The sequence below is a fragment of the Trifolium pratense genome, linkage group LG1 (assembly GCF_020283565.1).
Source record: "Trifolium pratense cultivar HEN17-A07 linkage group LG1, ARS_RC_1.1, whole genome shotgun sequence".
NCBI lineage: Eukaryota > Viridiplantae > Streptophyta > Magnoliopsida > Fabales > Fabaceae > Trifolium > Trifolium pratense.
Genome location: NC_060059.1, coordinates 24,915,407 through 24,933,145, shown reverse-complemented (window position 1 = coordinate 24,933,145; position 17,739 = coordinate 24,915,407). Strand labels below are relative to the sequence as shown.

Below are 17,739 nucleotides of genomic sequence, written 5' to 3'. Positions count from 1 at the left end.
CTAGCGCTTCCGTACTGCGTCATACATAATAAAGTTTAATAAAGTAACCTGCTTTTTTATAAGAAAACACATATTTATTCTATTGAGTTATTGCAGTAAGCAACTTTGGTTATCGCACTAGAGTCGACATTTGTCGATTTTTTGTTGCAGCATACTCGCATTTGAATGATCACGTGTACAAAACAGATCGAAAAAACAAGGTAATATCATTTTTAGTATCCCATATAAGCTTTCCTTTAATGAATTTGACTGTACGAGCCAAATTGTGTTTGGTTATGATTTTGTTTTTCTTTGTTTATGTTTTTTCTTATAGATTTTTACATGGGCTGAAATTGAGAAGACATTAAGTGGATATTTCCCAAAGTTTTACGTGATTATGTTTGAATGCCTTTGTCGTAATGCAGCGTAAGTATATAGCTTTGTTTTTAAGTTTTGCTGTTCTTTAATGTTTTAAATTTAAGGAGTAGGTAACATTATCTTATATACTGACTCATGTTTTGATAGCACATTGGGAGATAAACCGTTGAAGATGATGTCCCATTTAGCTGATGTTTCTGATTTTCCGCGTCTTTGAAGATGAGGTGGTAAGACTACAATTAAAATGCTACAATCACTTTCCACTTCATTCTAAATCAAATGATATTAAAATTAATATGCGAGCTCCTTGTAAAAATTAGATTTAGTTTGTCACGAACGAACACAAGTAAGTTGCACAATATTCTTTATCGTGCTAGTCGTTGAACTTTCGGATAAAGCATTTAATGATATCTCTCCCGTCTTTTCTACTTAATCATTTCTTTCCTCTCATCAAGCCCAGAAATTTTACTGACATCTATATCTTCATCATAAAAATCACGTTTATGACCAAGAGAGTAACTTTCATCACAGTTAAAACACAGGCCTCTCAATCTTCGATCGTCGTTCTCTTTACTGGATCGAATGGTTTTGTTGTTTCTCATTGCCATCGGTGATTATGAAACCCCTTTATTAGTATAAAAAGTCTTGCTAGCGTCCTTAGATGAATCTGAAATGGACATCACCCCCTTCTGAGTTGCAGCCTTATTCCCCGCTTGAACCATCTGTATTCTAGCCTCTTCTTGCTTCATTAAAAATATTGCATCTGCTAATCTTTGAGGCCTAAACATCCTCACATCGCATCCCCTTTAATGTTAGGCTTTAGTCCACTAATAAAGCTGGATATATAGTACTCCTTCCCCATCCCATAGTTTATGATTTGTGATATAAGTTCTTTAAAACTATCTTCATATTTGGATAAGGTGTGAGTTTGTTGAACATATCTTGGGGATCCTGCTGATCTGGATTATTAAATATATTGATAACATCTTGCACAAAACTCTTCCAGCCTATTATTTCTCTTCCTGATTGGTAATTTCTTTACCAAACACTAGCCTTTTCCTCAAAATGCATTACAACAAATTTCACCTTTATAGACTCCTATATTTACAAAGTTAAAATATTGCTCGTCTTTAACTCCCCAACTTTCCAGATCAACCATAGTAGTTAATCCCGGATCCCGGAGCGGAGCGGCCAGCCCCAAAACTGGGATAGCAGCATCCCGGGGAGCGGGATGGCCGGGATGCCGCTATTATTTTTTATTTATTTATAAATTACATAAATAATACTATAAACATATAATTAATGTAAAATTAAACAAGCATCTCAAAATCCATAAAACATTCATAAATTTAAAATTAAAAACACAAATCTCAAGTCTACAACACCTTCTACATCTTTGTCAAAAAAAAAAAAACACCTTCTTCATCATAAAGTAACTAAAAATTACCAACAAAAGTCAAGCAAAATAAATAAGCAAAAGTCAAGTCTCCAACACTTAGATTAATAAAGTAACTAAAAATTAAAACTCGAGTTCATCATCAAAGTCTAAGTCTAATCATCCGAGGTTGAAGAAGAAACAGCAGATGAAGGTTGAAGAAGTTTGGATCTTGAGAGTGAGAGAAGATAGTACGATAGCGTGAGAGAAAGAATGAATTGCGGCTAGGGTTTAGTTAGGAGTAAGTAACAGTTTTAAAGGTAAAAAACCAATTTTACCCTTACTAAAATGAGTGAGATTTCAAAAATGGCCTTTAAAACCCATGAAAATAAAATCTCAGTCCTAACCCGGGATGGCAACCCGGGACCCGCTCCGCTCCGGTCCACCGGGAACCTGCTGGGATCCCAACGAGAAGCTTAGCTGCGCCGCTCCATCCCATCCCGTCCCGGCAGAGCTCCGCTCCGCTCTGCTCCACCGGGATCCCACTGGGATCGCCCGGGATTGACTACCATGAGATCAACCCTGTTAAATTTCGGAAACTTTAATTTTGGGGATGGATTGAAGTTTGGAAAATGACTTAAATTGGTGGATTGATGATTGGTGTGCTGATACAAGGGATTATAATGAGTGTTTGGTGCTTGCACGGTTGGGCCATGGAGTTGTGATTGAAAATTATAAGTGTAGTTGAATGGATATTGTTGTTGGTTTATTGGTGTAGAGAAATTGTTTGATGTATCATTATGACGAATACTAGTCGTTAGTGACAAGTAAATGAGGTTCACATGTGGTGTTTGGTAGACTATCTAATCTGGAGGTCTTGGTGAATGCATTTGGCTAGGTCCATAATAGGGCGGTGAAAATCCATATGAATATGATGGTTGTGTGGGTGTAGAGTGATCTAGGGAATGAATTTGAGGGAAGATTACATCTGCGAATGTAGCGAGCACAAGAGGGCTCTCTGTTGATACAACCTAGTGTGGTTGTGTAAGTGTAACCATTTCCGCCGCTTTCATCTGCATATTACACACCATCACTCTTAATTCCTCAAAACTTTTTTCAACACTCCATCTTTATTCACCTTTTCTAACTCAATGTTCACTTCATGGATTCACAAATCTCTTTTAGTCTGGACTCATGTGCTCTGGTTCTGTCATCTAGTGCTTTTAATCTCGTTCCTTCTGCCATACCCACAAGCTGAGATTCTCAAGCTCTGATACCAAGTTGTAACCAATTAACAAATTCTTCAATTCAAAATAAGGTGCAAGACAGAAATCCTAAAACTGAAATCCCAAATACAAAGTTCAATTGCAGTTCATAAAGAAGAATAACTAACTAAAAAGAGAAGATGATAACATGCTGAAAAAGATAAAGAAATTAAAGATGCAATTTTTCAGAATGATTTACCACTCTGAACTGCTCCTAATATAATTTCATAAATGTCCCGCCACTAATTTTCCAACTGTTTCACCTTAACTTCCCACTAGCTAACACCCCCAGCTAAACCTTGATTACAAGGTATGTTTTGCACTAAGTAATCTTTTTTATTTTATGACAAATCTCAGTTAACGTGGATTAAATGTGTGTAACTAGTATCCTATTGAAAGAGTATGTATTGGAGAATGATTAATTTGGTTTTTTTATTAGTTGTTGGATTTGCTGAAGTTTCGAATTTTTAACATGCATGCAACCGATTTTTATTAGTATTGTACTATGTTAGAATGAATTCTTTAAGGTGAGTAACATAATTGGATAATCTTCTTCATTAATAGTCGACATTTGAAGAAAGTGCCTTATCTTGAATTAGGGCAATTGTTTTTCGTAGGCTTATTGTGACATTTGATTCCTGAATTATTTGTTTTTGGCTTTTTTTTGGGTGTGTTCATGGTATATGTGATTTTCTGTTTTGATTGTTTGGTTTAATGTGAAATGACTTTAAGTGGGAATATATTGTTCTTCAATGTGTTTTAATTTGATATTTTGTTCGTAATAGTTGTTTTTTTACAACTGGTATGGGATCAAAGGTTAGTGTACAGAGATGCTCATTTTTGTAAGCACGTGTGTCTGTTGTACTTGTCCAAATATGGGTACTTATGAAATTTAAGTTGTGTTCTGCATTGCTAAAGAATAATGTATTTGATATAGTTCTAGACTTCTAGGAACATCATAATGTGTGGAAAGTGTGTTTTATTACAAAACTGTTAAGATATTTGAGTTAATAGTTAGAGTTTGTGTTCTATACATTGTCCTCATGTAACTTTCTGATTTTGAAGTAAGTAGTATGTGTTTATTGCAATAATGTTTGTTTTCATACCTAGTTTGTTTTTCATTGCAGGATGGAGATGGAGTGGGGGGCTTATTTCAAGTCCATTGTTGTTCAATTGGACGAAAAAACCACAGGTTATGTAGATTTAGCAGAAAACAAAAGTAGTGCACTCAGTCGAGCAGGTGAACAAAATTTGGGTCAAAGATTGCTAGAAGCAAGAAATTTGTCGGTTGAATTGGCAAGTTTGTTGGTTGAATTGGCTTTTTATTGTTTAGATATTGGAAGATTGGAAGAATCTGGGAAGTTTGTATAAAACTTTTTATTAAGTCAGTTGATTAATTAGCTTTCGTAGGATTGAATTTTAATTATCTATTTAGGAGACATGGAACTCGTATAAGACTCTTGAATGCTGAAGATTTATTATTAATTAGATGGATCTTGTATGACTTGTGTGGTTTTTTCCCTGTTGTGTTTTTGTGATGTTCTGCGTTGTGACAACTGAATAGTTTCCTCAGTTATTAGTGGCCAAAAATGAGAAGTTGTGATGGTAAATGTTCTGGGACTATCAGTCTAATGCAGGACTATCATCAGTCTAGTGTTGTACTGTCAATGTTTGTTAATAAGTTCTGCGTAATTGGGACTTGGGTAGTCGTATGTGTGTGTTCAAGTTGTGTGTAGAGTGTAAATATAAAGTATGGAAGAAATAATATGCCAAGTATGATTAGATAACAAGTGCAGAACTACGAGTCTACAACACATCTAAACTAGTAACTTAACATAAATGTTTAGTTTGTATAGCAGCACATATACAAGCGCAGCAACTGTGATTGTTCACAACAAACAGTCATAGTACAGTAGATTATATATTGTTTTCCAGACCAAAAAATGGTAACCCTAACAATAAAATTGTTGCACGATTGCACTAGGGTAGTTTGTGTTTGTTTTTTTTTGACGAGCACTAGGGTAGCTGGGTAGGCACTTTCTAAAGTATAAAGCTGCATGATTAAGTTAATGAGACGAAACTTATTTAAAGCTAATTCTTCTGTCTTAGAGAAGTTGATGTATTTCAACGTTCACAGTAGATAGAAATTTAACAAAAAAGGCATGTGGTGTAAGAAGTAATCTTACATTATAAGTGGAACATGTACATGAGACTTCACTACTATCCACAGCAAAACAACATAAACATTAAATCCAGACCATTACAATTTGTTTATGGAACCTAAAATTAGTAACATGCATTACAATTGTCTGTAAAATAAAATGAGTCTTCTAAAATTGAAAATGTTAATTCAAATATGGCTTCTGTTGTCATCACATCTAGGTGTCCACCCTTTAATTCCATCCATCCAGAGCAACGTGAAATTAGATGCACCCTTTGATAAACTATTGAATATCAACATGCACCCTTTAATAAACTGTTGAATATCAACAGATACAAGATAACAAGAATTTGCTCAAGTGTTTTACACTTGTCGTTCTGCTTTTTTAATGTTTTCTACTAATCACCGGGGCTCTACCTATACAATATTTGTAAATGTGTTAGCTTGTTTTCTTTTTAGTGAATCTAGCTTTGCATCCCGTGTAAAGTATGAGATCGCTCTAGATTGTATAAAATGGTGTTATTTTATTATTATTTTTTGTGAGATATTTTTGTTGATGTTAGGTGAAATGAATGATATATTTTCTTATTTTATGTAAATTTATGTTGGATTTGAATGGAAATTTAAAATATAAAAAAGGACAAGTGAATTTGTTGTGCTAATGAAATATAAATCAAACAATCGTATATCTACTATTATTATATACTTATATATAATCAGAATATTGTAGTACTATCAAAGGTCTATGAATCAATTTTTACTAACTATTTTATTATTATTATTATTATTATTATTATTATTATTATTATTATTATTATTTAAGTTATGGATATGAATATAAAAAATACTTCAATGTTGAATAAGAATCAATAATTTAGATCAAATATAAATATAACTCGATAGGAATCTTAATATAAAATTCGTAACTACCTTTACTCCCATATTTTTATGAAGTTTCAATTGGATTACAATATTTTAGTCATCACTAAATCAAATATTACTTTCTAAGCTTTGCGTGGGCGGTAAAATCGCCTAGATGGAACGATGCAGCATCATGGAGGAGAAAAGCCTATAAATACAACTCTTCCATTCTTGTAAAGGAATCGATTCTTTTTTGTCATACTTGTAGGCATTATCAATCTTGAATAATATAACCCTATCTAAGTGTTCACCAGAACATTTTGGCGCCCACCGTGGGGCCGCGGTAAAACTTTTCCCGGCCACACTTCTTCTTCTCAAATAACCACCGTGATACTAGTACTACCTTGCCGTCACCATTGAATTGGACGTTATTGATGTTGTTACGGAAGTACACTCAACTTTTGAGGGACAGTTTCCAAAGCAAGCACTGACAAATTCTGATGAGGTCGCCGTTGGAGATCAGCAAACACAATAGCAGAGTATATGCAGTGGCAGGCCTGAAGTTTTTGCCATACAAATCAGTAGCTACTATCTCCTAACGTTCCCGAGCCTCAAGTTTTTCTCCATGCATTGGAAAGACGATCACCACATCGTTATCGAAGAAGTACACGGAACCACATCTACGAATTTGAGTACCGGTTGAATTATTGGATATGGACTCGCCTGCGAATATTAGTAACCAGGTGATAGCTTTCTTTTATTGATTCCTTTAATTTTACTGTCGGTATGTTGCTCAGTCATTGAATTTTGGTGGAAGAACATTCCAATTATTTTTATTTTATTTTAGCAATACGAATTTGATAATGATGAGTCAATCTTAGTGCCTATGTATTTAATTATATTGTGTTTGCTTAATGTCTGCACATACTAGATAGCAAGAGTTAAAGTTAAAAATAAAATAATTAGTCCACGATCTTGACTAGTACTTTGTTGCACTAAATAAACCACCGACAGGCTCTTAGTACTCAGTGAATCAATTCTCTTAAAAATTCAGGTTATTATCATGACATGTTTTAGATAAGTCTCACATTATATTATTTTTCAAGAAATTACTTACTTCCATACTCATAATGCCTATCTTCAATATCCAACTGTTATTTTATTCTGGCTTAATGGTGCGGTGTATGTGCCACATTTTTTTTTTTGACGAAAAAGTGCTTATAGCATATCATTGATTAAAATGTGTTCAATACAATTTGGTATATCAACCAAAATTTGGACACTAGCTAAAGATGGGGCCGCCGTAGCAAGGGCGTGAGCAACCTCATTTGATTGTCTCCTTACAAACTCAACACTAGAGTTTACATAAAAAGAGGAAAAAAGAACTTTACAATGTTGAATAATAGCACCGAACTCCGTAAAGTCTTTCCTGTGATGACGAAAACTATCAACCACCAATTTGGAGTCTAGTTCAAAATCAACCGGACCCAAATTGAGTTCATGCACCCACCGTAAAGCAGAGAGAAAACCAAGAGCTTCTCCAACATGAACTTCACATTTTGGTTCAACCCATTCAGTTTTAGCACGAATAAAAGCACCGGTCTCATCCCGAATACAAATACCAAGACCAATGCGGTTGTTATTAGATGGGAATGCAGCATCAATATTGTATTTGATTCTCCCCGGAGATGGTTTTTTCCACTTAATTACATTCATTTCAGTCTGCACATCCACTGAAGTAGTTGTTTGAACAGTTTTGATGTTCTTCCAATCATTAAGTTCGCGAAATAACAATTTGTTGCGGTGTATCCACATGTTGTAGTTAATTTACTGATTTTGGATTATACATAAAAATACGATTTTGATGAGCGGCAAGCTCCTTGTAACTCAATCATTAACTAAGACAGTAAGACTTGTATATTGAATCTTACGGTTATATCGGATTTGTTAACCATACCAATTATTAATTGACGGACAATAGTCAAAGTAATTCAAATTTGTGGACTTGTTGTAATATGCTTTTCATTTATCGTAATACTTCAGTTTAAAGGATTCTAATACTCCAAGTTTGAAGGAATAATATGTTGATGTGATACATTTAGTAATTATACACTGCTTGTTGTTTTCTGATGTTTCATTAGAGCAATTTTATTGAGCCTATAAAATAGCACTGATATGCTTACTTATGAGGAAAAAAAAAAAGAAGTTTCTTTATAAACTAAAATACCTATATGAAAATAGGACCACTAATTCTCTGTGTGAAATACAAGAGTATGCACTGAAATTTGATTTTCTGTTGATGGCGTGGATCTGAATTCTCCGGCTCGCTGAAATTTCGTCGCCGTTCAACACCGCTGTCTCGCTATCTATTGTCGGTGCTGCAACTTCGCTCATCATTATTTAAAACATGGACGCCATCACCGTCAAATTCATGTAACTGTCTTGTGGAAACCGGAGCAAATGTCGGAACTATGGCGGTTTAAGGATGAATACATGCAAGGTGGACCACAATGTGAGAGGTGATATCAATCCAAAGTCAGCGCAATACTCTTCCAAGAGATGATCACTAAACACAAGGTACCAAGTGAGGAGGCAGCAACAAATGAGTCACCAATAAAAAGGATAAAGAAACAAAGATTTATAAAAAGCCAGGTTAGCACACGTCCAAAGGAGATACAATGTCGCCAGTGAGTTTCGCCATCTAAGATATCCGAGGTGCACTCGCCTATGAGTCTCGCCTTCAACGGGTCTCGAGTCTACCTCTTATATTCTTCATGCTAAGTACCGTCTCGCTGAACTGTTGTCGCCATCTAACACTGTCATCTCGCCGTAGATCGTTTTTGTTGCTAGGCGACTCCCGATCCAGGTGTTAACGATCTTTTTCTATAACTTACCATTTAATCATATAGTTTCTCACTCTTTCTATTTTGAGAACATGTTATTTGTGCATATATATGTTATCAGTTTCGACATGATTGATTAATTTATAGTTCATGAATCATGTTTATTCACCGTCTATAAAAAAAAATCTCATCAATGAGTAAAAGAGAAGAAAATCGGTACTTGATGTTTTTCAAGATTAATTACTAGTACGGGACTTGTTTTTCTTTTGGTGTGCCACTTTACAAGATCTAAATTCAAGAAACATGACTCTGCTTGTTCAAAACTGTTTGTGCTGGTTTCATATGTGATATCGTTAATCCTACTGAAATTCTGGCACACACAGTGGACAGATGTTGCGCCAAATGCTACAACAATAGTCCTAGCACGACAAACAACAGAACACAATAAATAGCAGAAAAGTAAATAACACAAGTTATTTGTTAACCCAGTTCGGTGCAACGTCACCTACTCTGGGGGATACCAATCCAGGATGTAACGACCCAAAATTTAATATTCATCATTTAATTATTTTATTACGCGAGGGCGTGATTTATAATTAATCCATTAAGCGGCGAATAATTAATTAGCGCGAGCGTAAGTTAGCGAGCGAGATTTTATGGCTTTAGGCCTAGTGAGGGGCGCAATTTGGGCTTAGGCAAGTTGGGCCTTGGACTTGTTATTGGGCTTTAGGCCAAGTGGGTGTAAGGAAAATATCTTGAGAGGATTTGATCCAAGGGTTGGAATTAAATCATGAAACCATGAGAAGTTTGCTTGGTGAGCAAGTTGAATGGATGGCTAAGATTAGGACTTGGTGAGCAAGTAAGAAGGAATGGCCATGATTACTGTAAGACCCCTAAATTCCACTTTTAATTTATATGAGTTTATGGAGTAAATTAAGTGTGGAAAGGATGTTGAGTTTGGAAATGAAAAAAACAAGGTTTTGGTTGTTTTGTTGAAGTCTGAACAAACTCGTACCTTTTTGACCCCTTTACGTTTTGATTTGGTTTTTATGGTCAACATGAAAGTTGTAGATCTCTTCGTTAGCTTTCCAACGAATATTGGTGCGTCTCAATTGGACAACCAGAACTCAAGTTATGATCGTTTCCGTAAGAGGCGGATTCGCAGAAATTTTCCCACACTTCCAAGCACTCGAGCCAGGCACAGCAGAGGCCCATTTTAGGCCAAAACCTGACCATGGGGGCTGAGCATAGGCGCATGGTACTGTTCACAGGTGGACTTTTGTGACTTTTAGTTGACTTTAGGGGTTTATGCACCCGGGACCTTTGTTGCTTAGTTTTTCGCGTAGATTTCGTTTCCGAGGTTTGTTGTTGGGCTAAGGAATGCTATTTGGATTTGTCTTATGGAAGACCATTAGTTATAGATAGGTTGATTAGAGTTCGAGAGTTATTAGTTCGAGTATCGTCGTTATTACGATATATTTTGCTGAGATCGTGCCTGTTTTGTGTTCGAATGTCAGAATGACACGGGGTTTGTTTTCCTAGTCTTCTTATAGGAATGAGGATGATCCTGTGTCTTTAGAATTTCATTTTTCGCGTTATGCTAGTTTTTGAGAAAACGGGCAATAGTTTACCCGCTGTCGTAAAATTCTACGGTTTCGGAATTCAGTAAAATTTTAGATAGAAGATTTATATATCTGCGCGAGTTAGGATATGTCCTGAGAATAATTTTCGAGAGTGTGGAAGAAAATTACAGTCGCGGAAAAAGATTCGGCGATAAGTTTTGGAATTATTTTGAGACGGACTTCCGTTCCGTAAGTTTTCTGTTTTTACGAGTTTTGCTCGTCGCGGCGCGCGAGAGCTGTGGGGCGGAGAGAAAATATCTAGATATTTGTTAAAGTAAAATGGATGGCTAGGATTTGATCTAGAGAAAGTGCTTTTGATCCAATGGCCAAGAGTTACCAAGACCATTTGTTAGTAAGGAGGTTTAGGCACTTTGGAGACTTAGAAAAATCAGATTTTTTCATCCTTTCTCTTCCTCTCCAAACCGTGAAGGCCACTCCTCATTTCTATTCATCACAAAATTTTCATTTCATCATCAAATCCTTCCTTTTCAAGCTCTTTGGAACCTAGACTTGCTAAGGGAATCACTTCACTTAAGGTAACTAACCTTCTCCTTGTTTTTGCTTGGTAGAAACTCATGATTCTAGGAATTTTTGGGTTATGTTCTTGAGAATTATTTTTCTAGAAATTAGTTTTGGTTGTTTGTGGTTCTAGGGAAGTGTTTAGGAGTAGTATTTAAGCTTGTTTAAGCTTGGCATGTTGTGATTTCCATGGTGATTAAGATTTTCATAAAATCTTTTGTTAGGGTTTGAAAAACTTATTTGAAATGATCATAACTTTGAAAAATTGTTTTGTGCTTTTCTTTTTGGTGTTGTTTATGTGCTTAGTAGAGAAATGGATGTTAGATTATGGCTTTAATTTTGTGAAACAAGGAAAAATAATTTTGAGTGTGTTCTTGAGGATTTTATGAACATATTTTTAGAAACTTTTGTTTTGATGCTCAAAGTGGTTTGGTTGATCAATTCCATGGCCATGTGAACTAATAGATGCTAGCTAGGACTTTGCATTGGAAAATTTTGAGTGTGGTCCTTATTTTCAAAACTTTTGGTCATGAGAAATTTCGGAAAAGTGTGGGAGAGGTTTCAAAATTTGTCAGGGCTTTGAGGGAGGCACAATGGTGGCCTAGGGCGAATTACCATGCAAAAATTTTTGGGAAAAAATGGTTTTAGTGTTGTATGTGTGTTAAAGAACCTAAAATTGAATTTTCGAAATTTGAGGCTTTGCCCGGAAAATTTTTTGGGGCTTGGATTAGTAACTCGGGGGTATTATGGGATATTACCATGCCCTCGGAAGCGAAAAATTTTGAGCGGAAGGGCCACTTTGTTTTTCAAGGGCAGAACCTAGAGCTTGTGTGGGGGGGGGGGGGGAAAAATTGAGAAATTTTTCTAAGTCCACAATTTTGTGAAAAATGAGCATGCTTTGATGAAATGATCATAGGTGGGTCAAAGTTTGATTATAGGATTGTATTTGGAAAGAAAAACTTGAAACTTGCGACGCAAGAAAAACTCGATTATTTTGTCGAGATATTTTCGTAAAATTTTTAGGTTGTTTACAAGTGTTTTGGTAGTGTATGAAAGTGTCCTTTGAAGTTTAAAACCATAGAGAGCAATGGTATGCTTTGAAAATGAAAATTTGTGGGAGAATGCCTTGATTTCTCAATTCTGGACGAACTGTGCAGGGGCATTTTCGTCCATTTAAAATTGTTTCAGTTCCCTCAAAACTTAACCATTTGATCCGTCTTTTCGAGACGAAGAGTTTGGCGTATGGTTCGTCTCGAGTGGACAAGAGTTGAATTAGTTATGGTCATTTTAGTTTGAAAACTATTTTGTCGAAAATGTGTTTGTTTTGTGAAAAATAGTGTATTTAACTTCGGGAATTTTTAATCACTATGGGGAGGACTCGGAAATAATATCTGAGAGTGTTAGGAAGTGCCTTAGACACCTCTAGACCTTTGTTGATAGGTTTAGTTTCGTTAAGATATTTTGGGAGAAACTTATGCTTTGTCCGCTCACTATTTTAGGAAGCACGTAACGGTAGAATAGAGCGAACGTTGTGGTTTTTGATTGGAAGCTTGCCGAGGTAAGGGCACCTTCTATTTATGTCTTACTTCCGACAATAACATGTGTTGTTTTGGCTTGTTGTTTATGCACTGGTTGTGAGTGCTTTGTATGGTTGCGTTATGTATTCTCGTAATGAGTTATGTTGAATACATATTGGTTGTTTACATATTATGCGAATATGTATATTGGAATGTTTGAGATTACATATTAATGAGAATATGTAAGTTGTTGCATTAGTATATGTAGAGAAGGCGTATGCTCATGCATTCATAGTGGGTATTTGATCTGAGTGATTGTACCCGGTGATACTCCCGCCTTTAAGTGAGCCGGTATTTGATCTGAGTGATTGTACCCGCCGTTAATGGAGCCGGTATTTGATCTGAGTGATTGTACTCGGGGTATTCCACCAATTGAGTAGGTGTTTGATCTGAGTGATTGCACCCGGTGTTATCCCACCGTTTGATTCCGGAATCCATGCATGTGACGATCCTGTGACGGGGTGTCACACTCATTCATTAGAGGTTTGCATTAGGCTATGTGCGCATTTTATTTATTATGCATGTGTTGAGGAAAATGATAAGTGTTTAGCCGCTTTCTATTTGGTATTTGTATTTCCTGTTTCCAGTTGGTGACCCTTATTTTGCATGCCATATCGCGGGCTCCTCCCACCCCCAGACGATGGAGCGCCATCTGAGACCGTAGGCCGTGTGGACGGCGAGGACTTCGTGGACTATCCCGGAGTGTAGGGAGTAGCGCTTGTTAGGCTACATTTTGGTAGGCTTAGGGCCTAGTTTGTATTTTTGGATGACTGTATGTCTTATACATTATACTCAGACATGCTTAGTGCCTTTTGGCCTTGTGATATATTCGGTTCATAACTCGTGTCTTTTGGTTGATGAACTTAATGTATCCGCCGTATGTAAATTATTCAGGTACACACTTTGCTTCGCGGAAGCCCTGTAGTATAATATTTTGATATTATATTTATATTCCATTGAATGATGAATTGTCGAGATAGCTAAGGGCGTTCACGCGCGCCATTTTTATTTAGCGTGTTGTTTTAAAAAAAAAAAATAAATAATACCCCTTTTTATGCTTTGAAAAACGGGGTGTTACAATTACTTACTTGGGGAACAAGTTGATTACTTGGGGAACATGATTGATTACTTGGGGAACAAGTTTATCCAAGAGCTAGGAATTAATCATAGAACTTTACACTATTTGATCCAACGGTTTAGATCGATCCATGACTTATTTAAGTAGGTGCCTTTGGCTTGCTTTTTAAACTTAGAACAAATCACAAATTCATTCATTATTTCTCCTCTAGGCCGTGAGCCTTTCTTTGCATTCCTAACCTCACCAAAATTCCATTCCTTAACCAAATTGATCCATTAGAAGCTTGTTGGAACCATAGGAGTTCATGGATCATCATCTCTAAGCTAGAGCCAAGGAAGTGGTGTGCTTGGGCAAGATGAGGTAGAGGCCGTGAGAGAGAGGAGGAGCTTGAGAGCTAGAGAAATCTTGAGGAATCATCGAGGCTAAGGTATGAGAGTTAGATTCCATAATCCTTGAGTGGTTGATAGAGAGGGGAGATTGTCGATATCTTCGTTTCCAAACTCTCTCACTCAATTTCTTTTGGGTATTGGGTGATTTTCATAAATAAAGAGTATGACCTTTTGATCCTTGTATATGTAATAAACAATCTTGGGGAAATCAAGAGGGAATGTGTAGATGTTTTGATTAGGTATATATGTATGTTTGTGAGTATGTTTTCTTATGTGTATTAAACATGTTTGAATGATTGTTTGATGTATTTGTGTTTTGTATATTATTAATTGTGTTTTGTATATTGGATTCGTCCAATAAAGAAGAATATTAAGATATTGTGTTATCTTAATAAAGAAGTATTTTGGATTATGTTATCCATATTGTGAGGAATAGCCTTGTGCTAGTGATTATCATATGTTTGATAAGTGTTTGCATACATGCATTAGTTGTGTCTAGGACATCATGCATTCATGCATTTATTAGGGATATCGGATTCGTCCGATAACGAAGGATATCAAATTCGTCTGATAACGAAGGATATTGGATTCGTCCAATAACGAAGATGGTACCACATGCATTAGTTGTGTCTAGGATGGCATGGCATATTTAATTGGCATTAGTTGCATTAGGAATTATGTGTTTCCTTGCATATGCATATTTGTGATAAGTGTTATGTGGCATTGTTTGCTTTGTGGATTACTTGTCTATGTTTGCTAGACTTGATTGATGTGTTAGATGTTTTGTAGATGATGCATGTGCGTGAGTTAGAAGTGTATGATAGTGTGTGAAGTGTGTAGTATACTGCTCGCACTTGTATTTTTGGTTATGATTTCTAACTCTCTGCTATGTGTAATTTCTGGACCTTTGGGGGTCCAGGTTGACAGGTTATCTGTTAGCCTTGTCCGAGTTCGTGGTGAAGCTCCGCTCTGATTATGACACGGGGTAAAAAGGGGTTTTATATATGTATAGATTCCTTTAGAAAAATACTCTGTAATCGTTTATGTTTTCATGTAAGATATATATTCTTAATGAAAAGTATTTGTTTTGTATAACTAATATTGCATCGTGTGATGCGAGGTTTTTGTGTTGGCCGATTCAAACATTTTACTAATTATGGTATTGGTATTATATTTGATGAAGCATGTGATATTCAAACCAGCGCTTTATAATCATATTTTCAATTTTCCGCTGCGTATTTTCGAAAACGATTTTATAAAGGCAGAGTTATTTATATAACGGGTTTGGGTGTTACAATAGTGGTATCAGAGCAGGTCGTCTTCGGACTGTGAGGGTTATGTGTCAATCAGAGCCGGTCTGTGCAGTCAGATCGAGTGAGCGTGTGTGCCATTTGTGTCTGTCTTTTCTTGTTGTGTATTTTTATGTTTATTGCTTAAGTGTTTACTTGAGTGTGATGTATTCTCCTGTTGAGAACTTGTGATTACATGCTAGTTGGTGCGTGTTAGTCGGGTAATTTTCGAGGGCGAAAATCTTTTAAGGGGGGTAGAGTTGTAACGATCCAAAATTTAATATTCGTCATTTAATTATTTTATTACGCGAGGGCGTGATTTATAATTAATCCATTAAGCGGCGAATAATTAATTAGCGGGTTTGGGTGTTACACAGGAGGAATCCACTATAATAGTACTAGTTCAAAGTTACCAGTAAACGCCCCGTTTACTGTAACACCCTAACCCTCGCGCGCATTTTATTAACTTAAATAAAAACAACGGCAATTATATAGGACATTACACATAAGAAAACGCATTTTCAACATCAACAGGCCGATATAAAATCATTTTTATAAACAGCAACGGAAAACAACACAGATGAAAATCAATTCAAACCAAGCATGTATATTCACACTCATGCATAATATACAAGTTATACAATATTGTACAAGTTCGTCAAAAGTGGCAAAGTCTACATCAGAGACAATAGCCAAGTTAATACAACCATTCGATTACCCCAAACAGTAGTGTTACAACAATCAGAGCACTAGACTCTACCAAAACTAGGGTATACATATTCTAATAAAAAAGAGAAGGGTAGCCACGCTAAACCCTCACCACTAAGCAAGCTCTAAACAACAACGTCTACTCCTGAACGATAGTCTCGTCCTCCTGGTATTCTGGACCCCCAAAGATCCAGCACATAACATAAAACAGAGAGTGTTAGTAAACATAATCAACCAAAATACTTCAATCACAAAACTATGCATATTCATTTACTCAAATAGAATAATACATACACCATCAACGCACACACATAACCATCAAGATATACTCATCTATCAATGACAATTATCAAATAACACTCATGATGCACACATAATTCCTAATATGAACTCTAATGTCACATAGGAGTGCATGCCTCTAATGCATCTCTAATGCATGTGGTACCAATTTTTGGATAAACTTATATCCTATGCATACTCTCTGCATATAATCAATACTCTCTTGATTAACCAAACTCTCTTGGATTTCATACCCGCTCCGGGCAATACATACAATATGGATGCATGTATGTTCACATAGCAATTATATGATATTTACACTACATATTCTCTAATAAGAGTGTACACTATCACTACAAAAGCTATCACCATTGATCAAACTCTCTTGACCAATTACTCATTCACAACATGTTTTACTCTCAAACATGTTCCACATACACATCATAATTGCAAAACATCGCAAACACGTACGATTCATTTATTTCATGCATTGGTAATACTCTATAATACCATATAAGCATGTTACAAGCACCCAATTGCTATTCAAAATAATTAAAATATAGCTCCTGTCGCTCAGTCTCACCTGGCGACAGGTGGCGATAACAAGTCAGAAAGAAAACGCCAAACTGGCGACAACTGGCGACTTCCTCGCCACCACATCGCCCGGCGACCTATGGCGACCTCAAGAACTGCGTCAGGCGCCATCTGGCGACAAGCACGCAGAACAGAGTATTTGTGGCGGTTTAGGCTTGCAACCCCCCACAAATCTCATCAAACATGTTATAAATACAAAACAGCTAAGGATCCAAGCATATATCATGAACATATACATAATCATAAACTTAGAAACATCAAAACACATCAACACATCAACATCTAGGGTTTTCATGCATTTTGTTACAAAACTCATGAAACTTTGCAAAACTCTCATACATGAATTAAAACTCATTTTTCATGCACCAATACAATCATACAACATGTTATCAAAAGAAAAGACATGTTATATTCATTAAATCTCACTTTTGATTTATAAAAATCTCTCAAAAATCAAAAGAAAGTGGATGGAGAAAGTTCGGGAACGGAAATATCGACAATCTCCCCTTTCTCAAGTCATCCACGATTATGAAACTAACTCTCTTACCTCGAATCGATGCTTTCTCGAAAATATCTAGCTTTCTCTTCACAAAACCCTTTGCCCTAGCTCTTGTTCTTTCTCTTTCTCACTTCTCATGAAACTTGGTAACTATGACTTTCTATGGTTGACTATTGCTACTTATAGCTCTCCCCAAAATCTCATGAAACAAGCCCAAATGGCCCAAAAGCCAAAGCCCATTTACGCCCCCTCTAGCCCAATGACCATAAAATCTCGCTCACTAACTAACGCTCGCGCTAATTAATTATTCTCCGATTAAAATA

The 17,739-nt window shown here is 36.1% G+C and overlaps 1 protein-coding gene and 2 long non-coding RNA genes across 3 annotated transcripts; 2 read left to right on the top strand and 1 right to left on the bottom strand.

Moving 5' to 3' along the window:
* The first annotated feature begins 312 nt into the window (after positions 1–312).
* Positions 313–4,234, top strand: LOC123906703. Its single transcript, XR_006808975.1, has 3 exons — positions 313–405; positions 505–584; positions 4,125–4,234. It is a non-coding gene; the product is annotated as an uncharacterized LOC123906703 (long non-coding RNA).
* A 3,003-nt stretch (positions 4,235–7,237) lies between these two features.
* Positions 7,238–7,834, bottom strand: LOC123890936. The gene has a single exon (XM_045940690.1). It carries the CDS (start codon positions 7,832–7,834, stop codon positions 7,238–7,240), a length of 597 nt encoding a protein of 198 aa, XP_045796646.1.
* Positions 7,835–13,848: 6,014 nt separating this feature from the next.
* On the top strand, positions 13,849–15,142 carry LOC123906678. The gene is made up of 2 exons (XR_006808960.1): positions 13,849–14,085; positions 14,967–15,142. It is a non-coding gene; the product is annotated as an uncharacterized LOC123906678 (long non-coding RNA).
* Positions 15,143–17,739: the final 2,597 nt, after the last annotated feature.

Coding starts and splice junctions, on each gene's coding strand:
- LOC123890936 (XM_045940690.1), bottom strand. CDS start 7,834: ATGTGGATACACCGCAACAAATTGTTATTTCGCGAACTTAATGATTGG.